Source organism: Eretmochelys imbricata, chromosome 8 (assembly GCF_965152235.1).
Source record: "Eretmochelys imbricata isolate rEreImb1 chromosome 8, rEreImb1.hap1, whole genome shotgun sequence".
NCBI lineage: Eukaryota > Metazoa > Chordata > Testudines > Cheloniidae > Eretmochelys > Eretmochelys imbricata.
In genome coordinates, this window is record NC_135579.1 from 22,156,745 (window position 1) to 22,176,282 (window position 19,538).

Here is a 19,538-nt window from a genome sequence, read left to right on the forward strand (position 1 = left end):
GAACGGGGCGGGGCAGCTACTGCGCATGTTCGACAGGACACAAAACGCGCAAGTGCAAGCTAAGAGGGCAGGCGAGGACGTTGAGCCAGCGCGCATGCGTAGACGGCGTTGACTCAAATTCAATGAGCAGCTCGGCTCTTCACGCAGCGTCAGTTTCCGCAAGTGCACATGCGCACAACCCTATTCGGAAACCAGGCGGAAGGGTGAAAAGGAAAGGGTGCATGCTCGCCCGTCCTCCCTCACCTGTTCCCCCCCCCTTCAGCCTTAAAGGGCCAGTGGCCTTTCAAAATCACAAGGGGTCTCTGTCACTTGACGTGGCCAACTTTGTGGGAATGGGGCCAGGGAGGGGCACGTGGGGCTTTGCAGCCTGTTTCTGGCAGCCAGCCTTGTTTGGGGGAAAGCAGAGCCATGGTCCTGGGCTAGTAGTCTTAGAAATCAGTCACTCTCAGAGGGGGCCATCTGTTTATGGGTGCTTCCGTTTTTGGTGACAGCTGGAGCCTGATTTTGAGAGATCTTCAGCATCTGTTGCAGCATTCAGTGCAGTTAGGGGGAGCTTCTCAATTGGTACTCAGCACTGGAAAATTGGGCCCACGATGTCTCTAGCTGGCAGTATTCCTCATGCTGAGTATTCAAAAATCATGAGTCAAGCCCCAGAAAAATCACGAGCTTGGCTTAAAAATGATGAGATTTTAAAAAGTCTAAATTTTGAGTTCTTTTTTGTTTGGCATCTGTTTTTTGAGCCTCTAAGGTTAATATTTTCAAGTTGGCTCTGCAGACATGAAGGATAGAGACAATTTTTTAAATGTAAGCTGAGATCTTCAATTAATCACGTGACTCTGGGTGCTGGGGCTTTAGAAAAAAAACCAATGTCATGAGAGCTGGCATTGCAACACTTGGGCACCCAAAACCAGAGGTATCCAAAATCAGTGGCCACTTCTGAGAATTTGGCTGCACGTGCACAGCTGTTTTTTGTCCATTTCACAAACCAATCTGCTAAATATTGCTGGTTGGTTGGCTCTTTGTAAAGTGGCTGAGAGGACCCTAGGTGAAGAATACTTTGAAGATATAAAGGGCCTAAAAGTCAGACCAGGTGTAAATGGGTCCACTCCCACTGAAGTCAAAGGAGTTGCAACAGCTTACATTTGGCCCTTTTTATAAGTGGATGGATCTCCTCTAGAACCTCTTTGGAGCAGGTACCTGACTTAGGTGCGTTATAAATAATAATTAATGCTTTGGGGTCACATTGAGGAAAGCAGCAGTAATGTTACATTATGCTTAAATGGAGTATTCATAGATCTGATTTTTGTACCCATCCTCTTAGTCAATTTTCCTGCTACATACCCCCTTCTTGATCTTCAGTGTGTCAATTACACCATCTTTCTAACCAGTACACACATGACCTGTAATTCACATCACCTTTTACATCAGCTCTGAGTATTGCCCAAAGTGGATTGTATCCAAGCTCTGCTGACAACTTATCAGATCCCAAATCAAATCCGAAAACCTTTGGTACATTAATGTTAAGTGCTTGACTTCATTGTATAGAAAAATAAATTCAGAGTAACATGTGGCACCTAAGGTCCCCCTGCTATTCTGAGATTCTTGCTGCAGTATCTCAGGCCCAGAAGCACAATAGGGGTGAATTAAGAATGGAGTGGAGCTGTCTTGTGCTTTTGTGCATACACAACCTCTGTTTTATCATCCTTCTTTGGTAGGTCTGACATGATTTGATTTACCTCGTAACCTTGGTTCAGCTACGAGTCTTTTTGGATTGTAAAGTGTGTAGCACTAATTCCTGAAGATGCCTTGCAAATTTTTGCCGGGAGTTCTTTAACCAGCTGCTTTGTGTCAGCCAGATATATTCTGGGTCTGCTGTTTCTTTCTGCCTTTTTAAATGTTCTTTCCTTCTTTGTCCTCTCGATCCATTCTCTGCATTATTCTTTTGCAAGAGCATGAAACTGAGAATTCCTTGTGACTCATTATTACTCACTGTCAGGATGGGCTCCATCGCGCAAGACTAAATTTGGGAGAAGATTTAGGCCTCCAGCCCTGTTGAGAAAGTACCTAGAGAAATGCAGCCAAATTATAAGAGCAGCATACATTAGATGCCAACCTGGCATGTCTCTTGCTAACTGGATCAGCCACAGAAGCTCCCTTTCAGCTCAGCTGGTGGGGTTGCTAACCACATGCTTATGAATGATAAGGAGCCTAATTTAAGGCCTTGTCTACACACAGTTTATGTATCGATTTAACCACTTTGATTAGGACTGTGACTTTATACCGATATGGTTAAAGTGGTACAACCCCTAGTGTGTATGCAATTATACCAGTATAAAGGTGCTTATGCCGGTAAAGCTTATTCCCCTGATATATCTGCAATCACACTAGGAGTTGTATATTGGTTTAGTTATTGTGGTAGAAGAACACTCTGTCAACAAGCCCTAAGTATTGGCTGTGACTATGTGATAACTCTGAGACTTGCCTAAATTCATTTGGTCTCCCCTTGTTATCTATAAGGTGGCTGCAAAGCAGGAAACCAAGAGGAATGAGAAGTCCAAGTAGGGGATGAAGCTTGCAGTTAGCAATGATCCTGAACTGCAAAGTTCAGCTCCAAACTTTCTTGTGCTTCAGGGTATTTGGATCTGAGTTTTGCTTTGGTCCCATCTCTCCCTGCAATGAAAATAAAACTGATCTTAACCAACACTGATCACATTCTGGACTAATCCACATACTTTAGAATCAGTAAGAAATACCCAAAGTTAAAGTCAACCCAAAACTCATTCCCATGTAAATTCTGTAATTGATTCTTTGCATAAGTAAGAATATCTGCACTGGTCTCTCACTGAAAGTGAATATTGATCTTGTACCAAGGAGTACGGATACATATCACAGGAGGAGGGAACTGGACTTTCAAGGGCACTTGAGATGTCTCAGAACAACTCCCTCAACTCATTTCTAAATAAGGAGCTTTGTGTCCCCTATTGCCAGTGCTGTTACTGTTGATCATGATCTGCAAACAGCTCAGGAGGACTGAGAAGCACTTAAAGCTCTACAGGATTTTTAATAGCTGCTCTTGAAGGGATTTGAGCAGTTGGGAAGTTGTTTGGCTTGAGTCACATTTATTTGGAAGAGCTGGAAAAACAGGTTGTCTGATAAATAGACCATATATGGGTGTATCTGAGTGCTACTGACCTCTCTGCTCTAGATCTGCAAAATTGTGCAATGCTGCCATCTGATGGCTGAAAAGTTATTATGCAAGGTAGCCTATTTCCTCTTGCAAAAAGAAATGGAGTACTTGTGGCACCTTAGAGACTAACCAATTTATTTGAGCATGAGCTTTCGTGAGCTATAGCTCACTTCATCAGATGCATACTGTGGAAACTGCAGCAGACTTTATATATACACAGAGAATATGAAACAATACCTCCTCCCACCCCACTGTCCTGCTGGTAATAGCTTATCTAAAGTAATCGTCAGGTTAGGCCATTTCCAGCACAAATCCAGGTTTTCTCACCCTCCACCCCCCCACACAAATTCACTCTCCTGCTGGTGATAGCCCATCCAAAGTGACAACTCTTTACACAATGTGCATGATAATGAAGTTAGGCCATTTCCTGCACAAATCCAGGTTCTCTCACTCCCTCACCCCCCTCCAAAAACCCACCCCCATACACACACAGACTCACTCTCCTGCTGGTAATAGCTCGTCCAAACTGACCACTCTCCAAGTTTAAATCCAAGTTAAACCAGAACATCTGGGGGGGGGTAGGAAAAAACAAGAGGAAATAGGCTACCTTGCATAATGTTTTTTCCTCCCCCCGATGTTCTGGTTTAACTTGGATTTAAACTTGGAGAGTGGTCAGTTTGGATGAGCTATTACCAGCAGGAGAGTGAGTTTGTGTGTGTATGGGGGTGGGTTTTTGGAGGGGGGTGAGGGAGTGAGAGAACCTGGATTTGTGCAGGAAATGGCCTAACTTGATTATCATGCACATTGTGTAAAGAGTTGTCACTTTGGATGGGCTATCACCAGCAGGAGAGTGAATTTGTGTGGGGGGGTGGAGGGTGAGAAAACCTGGATTTGTGCTGGAAATGGCCTAACCTGATGATTACTTTAGATAAGCTATTACCAGCAGGACAGTGGGGTGGGAGGAGGTATTGTTTCATATTCTCTGTGTATATATAAAGTCTGCTGCAGTTTCCACGGTATGCATCTGATGAAGTGAGCTGTAGCTCACGAAAGCTCATGCTCAAATAAATTGGTTAGTCTCTAAGGTGCCACAAGTACTCCTTTTCTTTTTGCAAATACAGACTAACACGGCTGTTACTCTGAAACCTGAAAAGTTACTGTTATTATTACTGTTTAAAACTAACACTTACATAGGTGCTGGAACTTGGGTGCTATGGGGCGCTGCCACAGCCCCTGGTTGAAGTGGTTTCCATTATACATAGAGTTTACAGTTTGGTTCAATGGCTCTCAGCACCCTCACTATAAAAATTGTTCCAGCACCCCTGAATATTTATATTACAGTGGCACCCAGAGACTCCAATCAGGATTGGAATCCCATGAAGACCACTGTGTCTGCCCTGAAGAGCTTACAATCTAAGAAGACAAGTATCATACTTGGATAGGGGGATATGATGAAACATACACAATTTATAATATACATATAGACATTTGTTATTTTTTCTCTTGATAATTTTAAATATATAAGGTAAATGCCAGTTATCCCCATCTGTCCCTCAGGCTAACTTCTTACAGGCATCACAGCAGAGAGAGGTTTTGAAAGATTTGAAAGAGGATCAGTTCAGGAAGGATGTTCTGGGCATAGAGGGCAGCCAGGAAGAAGGCACAGAGATGTGTGTGAGAAGCTGACGAACATGCTGGAATGGAGGAAGAGTCATGCAAGAAGAGACAAGAGCAGATACATTTGGTGAGTAGAGCTCTGAAAGGCCTTGAAGGTGAGGACAAGAAGGTTAAACTTGATGCCATGAAACCAAGGGAGCCAGTGAGGAGATTCAAAGGGACTTGGTCAAAACAAAGAAGATGATCTTAACAGCTGCATTTTGTACGGTGATATGGGTGTTAGGGAGGCCACAATAGCGAAGATGGGATATGATGAAACCTGAATGGGAGTTTTGGCTGTCTGGACAGAAAGAAAATAGATCTATTTATCTGTCTATGCTTCTAGTTAGCAAAGGCATCAACATCAATACAGTCATCTCCTTTTGATTCCATACACACACAAACATATGCATTGCCCACTATTTAAACATACACATGCACACACATACGCTTTCCATGCACATGTGCACACAAGATCACAGGGACAATTCCACCATGTCAGTCGTGCATGAGGCTCAAGGAACATCGCAGAATGTATGTAGGCTTGGAAGGATTCAACTTTTATCAGGGAATGTCAATTTCTCTGCACACACACACACACACACACCCCTGCAAAAATATTTCCATAGATAACAACTGAAATTTACAAATAGGCAAAGGAAGAAAAATGCTGCCTGAGAACTTATTAGAATTTGATTTACGGATATTTATATTGTGTATTTTCACATGTGATTCTGACAGTTGGTTTTTAACAGTTACAAAGCTTTAACCTTTTAAATCTCAAAGTCTACTGTCTTAAACAATTACTTTCTGATTCCCCCCAACTTTCCTACAGCTGTGAAAATGGAAATCGATAATAATAAAAAAATGTTTAAATCCCATAATTTTGCACAACTGAAGATTTAAATTGATACAAATTGGAAAAAATGCTTAAAAAATCAATATTAGCCATCAACATTATTTTTAAAAATATATAATTCTTCCAAGTCTAGATGTATGATACTGAAATGACCTCAGCTCATTTCCTGTTTCTACTACTGTTCTGTCCACATTTTAAATGCCAGTTTTCAGATTTGGGTCGTGGCAGTTTATGAGCTGTACTTGTGTATGTATCTTTCTGCAATAGCAAGAAGGTAATATTTTTCTCAAGAACAAGAAAGAGAAATTAATTTCTGGATGGGCAGGAGTTCAACACATTAAGTGAATGGGATTAGTAAGGACATAGGATCTGAATGAAAATCATAGAGCTATCCATTCAGGTATCCCACGCCTTACCCATATCAGATCAGATCCACAGGTCCATACAGTCCTGTATCCAGCTCTGGCACAATGTATCAGACTCAGAGGCCTAAGCTGGTATTCTGCCCCTTGCCATATAAGATCAGATCCACAGGTACATCTAGTATGGTACCCTACCTTCTGCCATACTGGATTAGACCCATAGATCCATTTACTCTGGAATCCTACCTCTAGTAGTGACCAATATCCGATACCTCAGAGGAAGATGAACACTCTTGATAATGCACCTTTCCAGCTGTCATGCCCAATAGGAGAAATAGTCTCTTTCCAGCTTTTCCATGGATAAACATGGCCAGGGATGAAAGTAATCATAAATTCTTACCAGTACGGGGGCCGGCTCCGGCCCCCGGAAGGGGTGGGGCCTCTGGCAAAAGGGGCAGGGCTGCAGGTCAGCCTCCCCCAGCCAGCCCATCTATGCTGCCTGGACCCCGCTGGCCGGGGCTCCGGTGGCGATTTAAAAGGGCCTAGATATCCGGCTGCTGCTGCGGTAGCAGCAGCCATGCCCCGGAGCTCTGAGCCCTTTTAAATTGCCAGCCCTGGGCAGCTGCCCTTTTGCCCCCCTGTCATAAATATAAAGAGAAGGGTAAACACCTTTAAATTCCTCCTGGCCAAAGGAAAAACCCTTTCAGCTGTAAAGGATTAAGAAGCTAGGATAACCTCGCTGGCACCTGATCAAAATGACCAATGAGGAGACAAGTTACTTTCAAAGCTGGAGGTGCGGGGGGGAAACAAAGGCACTCTCTGTCTGTGTGATGCTTTTGCCGGGATCAGAGCAGGAATGCAGGTCAGAACTCCTGTAAAGCGTTAGTAAGCAATCTAGTTAGGTATGCGTTAGATTCTGTTTTGTTTAAATGGCTGATAAAATAAGTTGTGCTGAATCGAATGTATATTCCTGTTTTTGTGTCTTTTTGTAACTCAAGGTTTTGCCTAGAGGGATTCTCTATGTTTTGAATCTGATTACCCTGTAAGGTATTTACCATCCTGATTTTACAGAGGTGATTCTTTTACTTTTTCTTCTATTAAAATTCTTCTTTTAAGAACCTGATTGTTTTTTCATTGTTCTTAAGATCCAAGGGTTTGGGTCTGTGTTCACCTATGCAAATTGGTGAGGATTTTTATCAAGCCTTCTCTAGGAAAGGGGTTGTAGTGCTTGAGGGGGATATTTTTGTGGGGAGATGTTTCCAAGTGGGCACTTCCCCTGTTATTCTTTGTGTAACACTTTGGTGGTGGCAGCTTTTAACCTAAGCTGGTAAGAATAAGCTTAGGGGGTCTTTCATACAGGTCCCCACATCTGTACCCTAGAGTTCAGAGTGGGGAAGGAAACTTGACAGCCCCCGTCGGTCGCCCGGGGGGGCAAAAGGGGCAAGCAGCGCTTTAACGTCGTTGCCCTTTTTGCCTCCCCCATCGGCAGCCCTGCCGCTAGGGTCCCTACCGGAAGGGCCCCGATGGATGGGGGAAGGGGCAGCAACGTTAAGGCACTGCCACAGCAGTGCTTTAACATGGGCTGTGTATGGGCTGGTACCGGCATCTTAACGGTACGCCGTATCGGCCCATACCAGCTCACTTTCACCCCTCAACATGGCCTATACTGTGGAGTCTGGTCTTTAGTTTACAGAGCTATGAATCAAAAATCCATCCAGGCCTTTCAGAAATGCAGCCACAGCCTCTACATCCATGTTCTCACTCTGCGACTTTGAGAAAAATCATGAGTTACACAAATGTTAATAACATTTGCACAGCCTGTCAGTATCAGAAAGAAAATGAATTGATGAAAACTTCTGGCTTTGGATTCCTTTTTGAAACCACAGGGAGCATTAGCGGCATTGAAAATGTGAGTTGCAAGGTGATTTGTACTGTGTGTCAGAGGAAGATGGACAAGTCTGATCAGCAAAAGAAGCCTGCATTCCCAGCTTCAAAGGTGGTTTTGCAAAAAACTGAGAGAAAAAAAGTAATTGCTTAATTCAAACGTAAAACTGGAAACTATCAGCCTACACACCCTCATCAACAAAATACGATAAAAAAATTGCCTGAGACAAATCAATCGGATGGAACCCTAGAAGTGTAGGACTGGAAGGGACCTCGAGAGGTCTTCTAGTCCAATCGCCTGCACTCAAGGCAGGACTAAGTATTATCTGGACCATCCCTGACAGGTGTTTGTCCAACCTGGTCTTAAAAACTTCCAGGGATGGAGATTCCACAACCTCCCTAGGCAATTTATTCCAGTGCTCAACTACCCTGACAGGAAGTTTTTCCTAATGTCCAACCTAAACTTCTCTTTCTGCAATTTAAGCAGTCACCCCACCTTCTGCAAGTCACCCCACCTTGCTCTAGGCTGGATCTTTGCAGACTGGCTACTACTGCACGCTTCCCTACAGAGTACCCTCGCCAGCAAGCAGCAGCGGTAAGGTAAACTACTGAGAATGTAAAAATTTATAATTTTAACACACTTTTCAATACACCATACTTTTTAGCCTCAGCCCTTTAATATTTTCTCTGTTTAAAGCTCTGAGATGCTCTAAGTCTCGTGTATTTCATTGTTTTGTGAGGGGCAATGAAGCAAGGAAGAGATGTTTACATCTGTATCACCAGATAAAGCAAAAGGAATAAATCCCCTTTCTTCTCTCTCCATTAGATACACTGAACTTCCTGCTTTGTTGAGAACCATTCTCATACAATTAGCTCAATATCACCTTGATCCCAGCACTGCTCACACTTCAGTTGTTCTTTCTGTGCAACTGAATGTCCCCAAAGCTTTTAATTTGATCCCAGGGTAGGGAGGGGGGCTGTGCACACCATAATGAAACAGCTGTTCTATACAGTACAGATCTAGCAGCATACTTGCAGTAGTGCCGGTGAATCTGTCACTGTGAAGTCAGAGAGAGAGAGGGAACAAATCCTCCTTCTGGGCAGCAGGGATATCCCCTGCTCTTGCCAAACAGCATTAGGGGGGAAGCCTTTCATTGACAAGCTACACCATGCAGTGATCTGAAAGGTCAGAGTGTCAAGCACATCTCCTCATGGGTGGCCTGTGAGTGCTGATAATGGGGTGTTTAACTTCTGAGCCCCCTACTGGGATTCACTCTGCTTGCTGCTGTTGGCAATAGGGGCTGGGACCCAGTGTCAGAGAGGAGAGTCTAGATTCAATTTTGCTAGACTACTGTTTTAACATCAGAGCTAGGGTGGAGCACTTCACAAATAGCATAACGATTACAAAGACTTTGAGACAGAATCTGATCTCAGGTATGTCAGCGTAAACCTGATGCAAGTCCAGTGAATTACTCAAGGTTTACACTGATGTAAATGAGATCAGGATCTGCCCTTTTGTCCTTGTATTGCTCCTGCCATTTGAGGATCTCCAATTACATTATGACTTTTCATGAATTTAACTCCACAACAACTTTATGAAGTAGAAAAGTACCTCATTTCACAGAACCTGCGGGCCCCAGCATTTGAGGGGAAAGATTTTCAAAGGCACAAAGGGAGCCTAAGCCTTATGTGATTTGCCCAAAGTCACACAGGAAGTCATTGGCAAAGTTGGGTATAAATCTCAGATCACCAGACTTCAAGTACCTTGGTCTAGTTATTAAATAATACTGCCTCTCCATCTGACTGGTGGGTTAAATATCAGGTTGCAGAGACCCAATCATGGGCCATAGAGCCTATTTGATGCAGTTAGGAAAGGTTGTTAATACAAGAACAGTAACAGGGCTAACATCTACGTGCTTCTGCATTAGAGACGGCACTGTGTTATTGGCACTGCTACAATATTTATGCATCAGATTAGATCTGGATGAATGGTTTTGCAGACTCACTGGGATATTCATTTCAGGACACCCATTCTGCCTCAGCATCTCAGTGCTTTCCCAACTGCCCATGCTGTTATGTCCAGAGCATGTCATTGAGACAAGGGCACAACTTCCAAGGGCGCCCTTCTGAGCAGGGTGGCCAGGTCTGTAGCTTTTCTATGACCTTCAGCTGGGGGCTTTTTACAGCAGAGAGTAGGCCATTTACTGGTCTATTTTTAGAGCTGCTCACAGCTTTTTGGGCTGCTGCTGTAGACAAGAATCTTGCGCTGCTAGGGGCCAAATCAGACACACATCAGCCAAGGGCAAGACACCGGGACATAACCAGAGGTAGCATTATTGCTCTGATAGCCACTAGCAGGGCTCAGACACCCAGAATATAGGGCTGCTGAAGTTATTGACAGGATGTAAAGTTCAGCAATCGCCCCCATACAGTGGCTGTTACATTCAATGGGCCAAATTCTGCTTCTGATCCATGTGCCCCAACCCTGACCTGGAGATTAATACAACAGATCCTTGCTAGAGTAAGGGGAGTTCAGTATCTGCGGCCCATTCAGTCACTGGGCTGTCTGCTGAGACTGTCAGCAAAGGTGTCAACTGGTGCCACTGTGATGGCGGTTTCTAGTGATCCTATTCATGGTGTGAGGAGCCATTCAGCATGAGTAAAGGTGGAAGAATCAGACCCTAATTCTAACCAGGAAAAAGGTCTGGAGAGCTCAATGAAAGCCTCTGCCAGTGTGAAATGGCAGTAAAAAAGAAAGTGTCAGGGTGCATAAGAAAGGGGACAGGAAATACTGCTCGAGATATTCTAATGCTATTGGATAAATCCAGGGTACACCTTCCCCTGGCTGGAATAGCGTGTTAGTTCTGATCAGCCCATCTTAAAAAAGATATGGCAGAAATAGAGCGGGTTCAGAGGCAGGGAGTAGTAACTAGATGCCTGGAGAGGCTTCCGTAAGAAAATTAATTGACAACTCTGGGACTATTTTTGAGAGGAAACAAAGAACAGGGAGCATCAAAATAAGGACTGGAATAGAGAAGGTAAATTTGTTGCCCTCTCAATATAAAAACAAAGTGATGTTCAATGGAAGGAAAAGGCAGCAAACTTAAAACTAATACAAGAAAATCGTTTTACACAACCCATAGTAATCTGTGGAGCTCACTGTCACAACAGATCACTAAGGCCAAGAGCCAAGTATCAGAGTATGGGAACAGCTCCACGGAAGTCACTGCAGTGGTGGATGTGACCCAGAGTGTTATTCGTTCATCTTTTCATAAACACTGTATCATCCACCTTGTTTTATTAAAAAATTCCCTTCTAACATATACTAAAAAATTAAGACAGCAGCTACTAAATATGCTCAGGAAAATGCAACAGAATGTGCTCATTTAAAACATCCTGTAGTGATTCTTAAATGCTGAGCTATAGCGAGGATATCCACAAAGACTACACTACTGTATATCACCAAATTAGACTACCAAAACCATCCAGTTAACTCACACTGTCTGTCTAGGTGTGTCAAGGCTAATTCCCCACTCTGGCGCTTCGAGTGCAGAAGGTGGAGGCCTGCAAGGATTCCAACAATTAATAGTGGCCACTCCAGGCTTGTATTAAACTCCCAAGGTTACAGCTTTTCTCTGACCTTGGGCTGGTAGATACTGCCATCACCCAAGTGCAGAACCCCTTTGAGAACTCAGGAAGGCACACTTGGGAATTCCTTCCTGTGGGGTACCCTCAAGCCCTTTCACACACACACACCCTTGCTGGGAAGGGCTGAGAAAGAAAAAAAAAAGAAGAAGAAATCAGCTGTGGTCACCAGATAATTAAACAACATGTGCACAAACCTCTTAAGACACAAAAAAACAATTCTGTTTTTAAAAAAAGTAAATTTTATTAATAAAAACAATACACCTGGGAATTTAGGCACTTGCTAGATTTAAAAAAAAAAACTACAGGGATTAAGCATCTAGAATAGCTTTCTTGAGGTCCAGTTTAAAGGTTACAAGCAAAACAAAAGGACCTGGGTTTAGCATAGAGGAGTCCACAAGCCATAAAGAAACAAGGAATAAACCTAATTGCGTCTTCCTAGACATTTCCTGATCTACTTACATATCTCGGGTTTTAAATGAGTAGTTTCTAGGTATGATACTGATGGTTTTTTCATACCTGGCCCAAACTCTTACAGCAGAGCTCTGTTTTGTTTGCCTCTCCCCAGGAGAACAACAACAGAGAGACAAAGGGGAGTCTTGTTTCAATTTTAAAAAGTTCTAGCCTTCCCATTGACTCTTTTGGCCAGGTGCCCACTCACTTCCTTTTACCTATGCATAACAGTGAGACTCTTTAACCCTTTACAGGTAGAGCAATTAGAGAATAGCTACTGTGAGGGATTTTATAGCTACTGGCTGGGTGGGTGTCCATAAAAGGGAGCTACCCTACCCCTTCATTTATCACAGGGTGTCTTCTTGTAACAACAGAGAATCCCTCTCAATCCATTTGCTTATGCCCGAGTAGGAAGTAAGGGCCCAATCTAGCAAAGCCATTAAGACTAGAGCTGGTTGAAAGTCGGAATTTTCATTCTGTGGGAAATTCCAAAATAAAAAATAAAATTCTGTTTAGAAATGTAAATAGAATTTCAAAATTCCCTGCAAAAGGGAAAATCTGGAAAAAAAAATCAGTTTGAAATAATCAAAACATGTTGTTTAAAAAACTTCTAAGTGAAATTGAGCCTGAGCTTCCGGCTCAACTGTGGTTCCCAAAACTTCTAGGATCCTGACTCCCCATCAGGCTGCTGAGGAGCCGGGGCGCTCAGTCTTCCAGTTCTGTGGCTGGGAGCCTGGAAGCCTTGAGAGCCCCCAAAGCCTTTCAGGCTCTTGGGTCCGGAGCAGAGACCTTGAAGCCATAGGGCAGTCCGCATAGTGAGACTGCTCAGAGCTGCAGGCCCCAGAGCTGGTGGATTTCTGATAGAGCCCTGCCCATGTGTGGTTCATGTTGTTGTGAAATATTTCAAGTTCAACAAACAAATTGGCATTTTCCAAGGAAACCGTTTTGTTGAAAAATCCAGCTTTAGTTCAGTGGGACTACTCACATGCTTCTATTCTATATTGGTTCTCTGATCTCGCTAATCACCATAGTATCTGAACACTTGCTTAAAGTTAAGCATGTGCTTAAATGCTTTCCTGCATTTAAGCCTTAGGTCTTATGTACACACAAAAGTTGTACCATTTTAATGACACCACTGTAACTAAAGCGGTACAATCCCTGTAATGTGGACACAGCCATATATCTATAAAACAGTGCTATATTGGTATATCCTTATATATATATCCTGGTATTCCTGAATGGGAAGCACAATAAGCAACAGTGGTACAAGCACTTTTACACTGTTATAACTGCATCCACTCTAGGGGTTGTACCAGTATAATTATTTCATTAAAAATTACAAACCAGCCAACATGGTTCTACCAGTATAAACAGTGTATAGAACAGGACTTAGTGTGGATATCTGCTCCCTGTCCAGATTGACACTGGTAATCAATCTCTTGTTCTAAAGATGAAATCTAGAAATTAACCTAAACATTTAAAGTTCTTAAACATTAAAAAATGAAATGTAGAAATTAATCTAAACGTTAGACTTTAACAAGTGTAAAGATAATTAAAAGTTCATAGTAGAGCTTTTTCTCAATGCAGTTGTTCTCTTTAATTGCCTCGAAGCTGGATTTACATAATTTCAGGGAGTTTGAAAATGAAAGTTTGCACCTTACCTTTTCTTAAAGGTGATTTGCATATTGTTTTAAAATAGCTTCACAATAAAGGTCATATGTTCACTGTGCCAAACAGCTGCAGACAGGAAGGCATTCATAATTTTGTTAAGTTTTCATTTTGGGTTTGCAAAGGTTGTTTCCATCATTCTTTTCTACCCCAGGTTTGCTCTCTTTGGTTCACAATTACTTAGCTTTGCTACTGAGCTCTTCTTTCTTTTTCTTTCTTTCCTTTTTTACATTTTTAAAGCACATTAAAACCCAATTAACAAATTTCATCAAATTAAGCTTGATGGCCCGCAGACTCAAGGCTTCTGTTTAGCCACAGAACAGGTACAAGAACACATAGTATCAAACAAGCTTCACTCACATACGGTCACTAGCCCAGTCTATAAGCCTCAACCATGACTTGGCAATGTGCAGGTGGTTTTAGGACTGATCTCTTTGTAATGCAAGTGCCACTGTCATAGTCCCCTTCAGTGAGGGGAAGCCAGATATTTTCAAATACTGGACACAAATGTCTTCAATTTCCAGGCTGATATCTAGAAATCGCAGAGATGGGCCCATCAGAAATGTCATAAGCAGACAGAGAGAGTCACTGCAGGCCACTGTGTTTGGGATCATTCCAGATGGAGACCAGAAGACAAAATAGGATCTTCATCCTCTTTCCCCTAACTTGTCTTCAAGGCCATGTTGAGTTTATGCCAAAACAGCGGAATCTCCTTCTCCTCCTGGGGCCACGTGAGGTATGTTTTCTTCTTCACCAGCTTTCTCATTCTGTGGTAGGGTGATAGACTATCACTGGGGATGTGTTCCAGGAAAATCAGGACCAGGACATCCATGTGTTCATCAAAGAGGCGAAAGCTGGCCACCTGCATCTCCTTAGAGCACGACTCACTTTCCAGGTAATGGTGGGTTATGACACAAATGGTCTTCCTGCTGGCATAGATGTTCTCCACAATGTTCTTCAGGATGCACTTCCCTGGTTCAAAGTCACAGTGGTGCAGACATAGCCTCCAGTGGTATTTGTCTTCCAGTGTGGGAAGGAGCTCATTGATCACCCACTCCTGGTCATGCGTGTTGTAGGAGACAAACATGTCATACTCGTATTTTTTATGTTGCCTCATCCTTTAGTAGCTCTTGTCATGAATATTGGCAAGGAGCAGGTGGTAAGCATAAATCCCCTGCCACCTCCAGGGAAAAAAGATGCAGGCTATCATCAGTAAAATAATTGTGGTTGTATTCGTAACAAACAGAATAAACTCATGGTCGACTGTGCAGGAGGAGGTGTGAAAGGCCCACAGTTTCCTTCCCTTATTGGCAAGTGGGAAAGCACAGGTGTACTGGTAGAAATAGATCATCTGAGTTTTTAAGTCATGAAGAGACCAACTGAGGAACATTTGGTTATCACAAGAACAAGTGAAAGGATTTTGTCTAAGATCCAAAAAAGTAAGGTAAGATAAAGCCCTTATGTGCTTAAGTTCAATTACATTTAGTTTGTTTCCAGACACTCTGAGTATGACTAGCTTAGAAAAGTTTACTTGGAGAACAAAATCAAGGGACTGCAGCCCTATTTTATTGAGATGTAGCTCTCTCAGCTTCGGTACAGGCTGGAACAGAGCTGGGCTAATGGGACTGATAGGATTGTTGCTCAAATCCAGTTCTTCAAGCATAGGGGTGTAACTAAAGGTGGCTGGATCCAAATTAGTGACGGACAAGTTGCCAGCATGGATTCTCACTATTGATTCCAACCCTTGCAAGAAGTTAGATGGGAAATTCAGAAGCCCATTCCGACGTTGGCTGTTCAGAGAGAGGTATTTTAAGGACTTCAGGAGAATGAAGGGAGGGTTGTCAAGTTCTCCAGATGTCTCATAGGGGATGTAATTTTCAAAAAGCTGAAGATCAACCAATGAGTTTACTCCCTGGAAGATGCCTTTCTGGAAGGTTTGCTTGGTGATCTTATTTGTGGCAAGCAGCAGTGTCTGAAGGTGGCTCAGACCTTCAAAGGCTCCGGGTTCTATTGTGCTAATTTGGTTGTCCAGCAGGCTGAGAAACTGCAGAGAAGTCAGATTCCTAAAAGTTTCTTTCTTGATGGAGCTCATCTTATTTCCTGTTAGTTCCATTTTTTCCAGCTTCCCTAAACTATCTGAAAAAGGTTGTGAGATTTCCAAAAGGAGGTTCATTCCGATATTTAATTCCAACAAATTGTATAGATCCGAAAACAAATCTGAGCTGATCTTAGTGATTCTGTTTCCAGTTAGATTGAGGTGCTCCAGGTTCTTTAGATTGGCAAAGTCATTTGGGACAATTTTCCTAATTTGGTTAAAGCTGAGATCCAGACTTTTCAGAGATGTTATATTCGAAGTTGCATTTGGTACTGCAGCGAACTCATTGTTTGCCAGGGAAAGACTCTGTAAAGAATTCAGGGCCTGAAAAGATATACACGGCACCACTTTAAACCTGCTGTGTGTCAGATCCAAATGCCATAAATGAGTGCAGTTTTCAAAGACAATTCCTTTAATGCTTTCAAATGTATTGCCTTGTAAGTTAAGAGTCTTGACATTTCGGTGCCAGAGGCATACTTTTTCTATGATATTGTCAGAATCAGTCAAGTTCAACTCATTTAGGTGGATCTCCTCTAGCAAAGAGCAATTCAGTTTTTGGACCACAGCCAATATGTCTAGTGGTGTCATAAATATTCCTCCTAAATATAATCTCTTTAACCCTTTCAGGAAACAAGGGTCTTGTATAATCCATGTAATGTGGTTATGGGTGCCAGAGAAAGATAAATCCAGTGAAAGAAGTCTATACAAAGCATCAGTTGCAACATCAATGAAAGAGATTGGGTTATGGGATGCATCCAGTTCACGAAGCCACATGGGCACATTAACAATATCTTTGGTAGTGAAATTTGTTATATTGTTCTCTCTTATGTGCAGCTCTTCCAAAGATTTTACCTTAAACACAACATCCAAAGCATTCAGAGAATGTAACTTGTTTGATGATAAATCAATTACCTTTAACTTCATCAGGTGGGCAAAGGCAGATGCCTCAATCCTGTCAATATTATTTTCCCTAAGTAGCAAGACTGTAAGGTTCCCCAGCCCATCAAACATAGAGCTGGAAAGAACTCTCAGCTGGTTTGAAGTGAGGTTCAAGATCTTTAGGCTGCTTGTGTGAGTAAAAGTGCCTTCTTCAATTAGATGAATTTGGTTCTGAGAAACATTCAAGACTTGCAACAGACTCAGTTTGCTGAAGTCGCTCTGCCTCAGGCTTGCAATCTGATTCTCAGACAGATCTAAGTTGTTTACATTCCAGGGAAGATGACTTGGGACTCGAGGCAAGTTCTGATGATAGCACAGCACCTTTATCATTTTGCTCCTCTGTTCATGGACCATACAGTTCTGCAGTGAGTAAGGAGTCACTCCTTGGACTTGGCTGTAGAAAATCAAGACAGAGAAAAGCTGCAGGAACAACATCTCTCTAACTCCTGATCGCTCCTTAGTTCAAAACCAAGAAGAGTTGTAGTGAGGAGAAAGCTGAAAGTGAAATTAGTGCTCTTGTATAATCAGGAAAAGTCTCCAACTGCCTAAGAGAAAAATCCTCATGTTGCATATCACTATTAATAAAATATTGAGGTCTCTGTTTTCAGAAGAGCTGGAGTTAGTTGTGTTAGGGGGCTTATTCCTTCACCCACTTACTTCCCTGGTCCTTCTCGCATGAACAGAGAGCAACAATACCCGAAGTCCAAAGGTGCAAACAATTCGATGTTTATTGGGGTGAACTTCCAGCAAGCATGATTCCAGTTTCCTTCCTTAGCATCCTCCTTCCCAGCTCTGACACCACAGAGCCTTACACCTGTGTCCCTGTTCCCATTCCTACCCTTAGCCAAACATGATTCCAACTTCCTTACTCCTATTCCCTGTTCCCATTTCCCACTTTAGCAAAACATGATTCCAGTTTTCTTACCCCCATTCCCTGCTCCCATTTCCCATGCCCACACCCAGTCACTTCCTCATTGACTACAGATTATATAGTAAAACTTGAGTTCTGCTTAGCTATACCTTAACCAATCATTTTCCTGAAATTTAACTAACCAATCCTAACATATTGTAACATGATTATGTAACCTATTATATCCCACCACCTTAATTAGTTTACACCCAGCAAAATTAATTATACAGCAGACAGGAACAATCACAGAACCAGACAGAGATTATACAGACAAACAATAGCAAAGTGGGAACTACAATGACAAGACAACACAGAAGTGAGGATTTCACATCCCAGCTATTGATAAGTGAGTTCTTGCCAGACAGGATGCTATCAAACTAAGTTTCCTTTTACATTTTCTAGGCACTTCCCTTTCTCTGGAGGTGATAGGAATACAATCCTGTCCTGATAGTGCCTAACAGCCCAATAGCACCTTATTTCAATGTGACTAGTTTGGGATGTGACTGTTCGCTTCCCAGCTTATGGCTGCCTCTGCTGCTTAGCCAAAGGCCTGAGCCTAAGCACAGGGCCACAAACTGTCACAGTAAGAGAAGGCCCTTACACTGGCAGACAGTGGTTTTGATTCTTTCTTTTATACCTCTGGAACTAGCCAAGTGATAAGAATACACCTAAGTTCTTAAAGCACAGGCCTTTGCAGACAGGCCTGAATATCTATATCCTAACAAGTTGCTTTAAGTCACATCCTACTGAAGAATTAAAAATTAAAGGGCCAAATTTTCAAAGGACAGTGCAGTGCGTATGTGAGCACCCGATAGGGCCTGTTTACAACATTCAGGAATGTGCACAATGGGTAAGTGTGCAGAAAGGCCATAATTTCTGTATATATATATACATCTCTTCTTACTATATGTTCATTCTATGCATCTGATGAAGTGGGCTGTAGCCCACAAAAGCTTATGTTCTAATAAATTTGTTAGTCTCTGAGGTGCCACAAGGACTCATGTTCTTCTTGCGGATACAGAATAACACGGCTGCTACTCTGAAATCTCTCCACAGTGTAATTCACCTGAGGCAGACAGACAGCACAAGGGGTATACTGCACTTAAGTCCTTCACAAAGGGGTGAATTTCACCCTGTGCCTTCCATCTGAGGATCTCAAAAGGACTTTACAAATATTTGTGAGTCAAACCTCATAACAGCCCTGTGGGGTATGTATGAATAAGGAAATTCAATGGAGTGTTGCTACTGCATTGCATGAGAATCTCAGCTTTTTCTAAATTAATTTCTAGCCCTAGTGGTTGCAGAGAAAAGTTGGAAAATGTGACTCTTAAAAGTGCAAACACCAGAAGCCAAATAAAAAGAACCCAAATGTATTGGGTTTTGAAATCACATGATTTTTAAGCTAATCTTGTGATTTGTGAACCCTTGTGGTTGGTGGCAGTATGAGTGTGGTGGGGTGTGCTCCCCACACTGCCCCTGCAAGAGCTGAGTAGTACCAGGTTGGCCAATCAGCTAATTAGGCTGCAAATGAGGAAGCTTTAGGCTGGAGGCAGCTAGTTAGAGAGAAACTCACCTGTGAGGGACAGGTGAGGTTTATACAAAGGACAGGAAATTGGAAGCAAAAAGGGGAGCAGGGAGAAGTTTGTGATCACTCCCTGGGAAAAGGGAGGAGTGATTGTGGGGGGAAGAGCATGCTGCAGAGATGAGTTGCCTAAAGTTACTCCCGGGGGCGGGGAAGGGAAGAGACTGGCAAACACAGAGGTGTGGGGAGGGCCAGACAGTTTGGAAACCGCTCAGGGAAAGGCAGCAAGGTGCAGGAAATGGATCTTGGCTGCTGTGTAGAGGGCCCCTGAGCTGGAACCCAAAGTAGAGGGTGGGCC

The 19,538-nt window shown here is 42.8% G+C and overlaps 1 protein-coding gene across 1 annotated transcript; it reads right to left on the bottom strand.

The window, feature by feature from the left end:
* Positions 1 to 14,324: 14,324 nt before the first annotated feature.
* Positions 14,325 to 17,183, bottom strand: LOC144268549 (uncharacterized). The gene is given in 1 exon segment (XM_077823483.1): positions 14,325 to 17,183. A coding segment is annotated over 1 exon segment (2,859 nt).
* Positions 17,184 to 19,538: the final 2,355 nt, after the last annotated feature.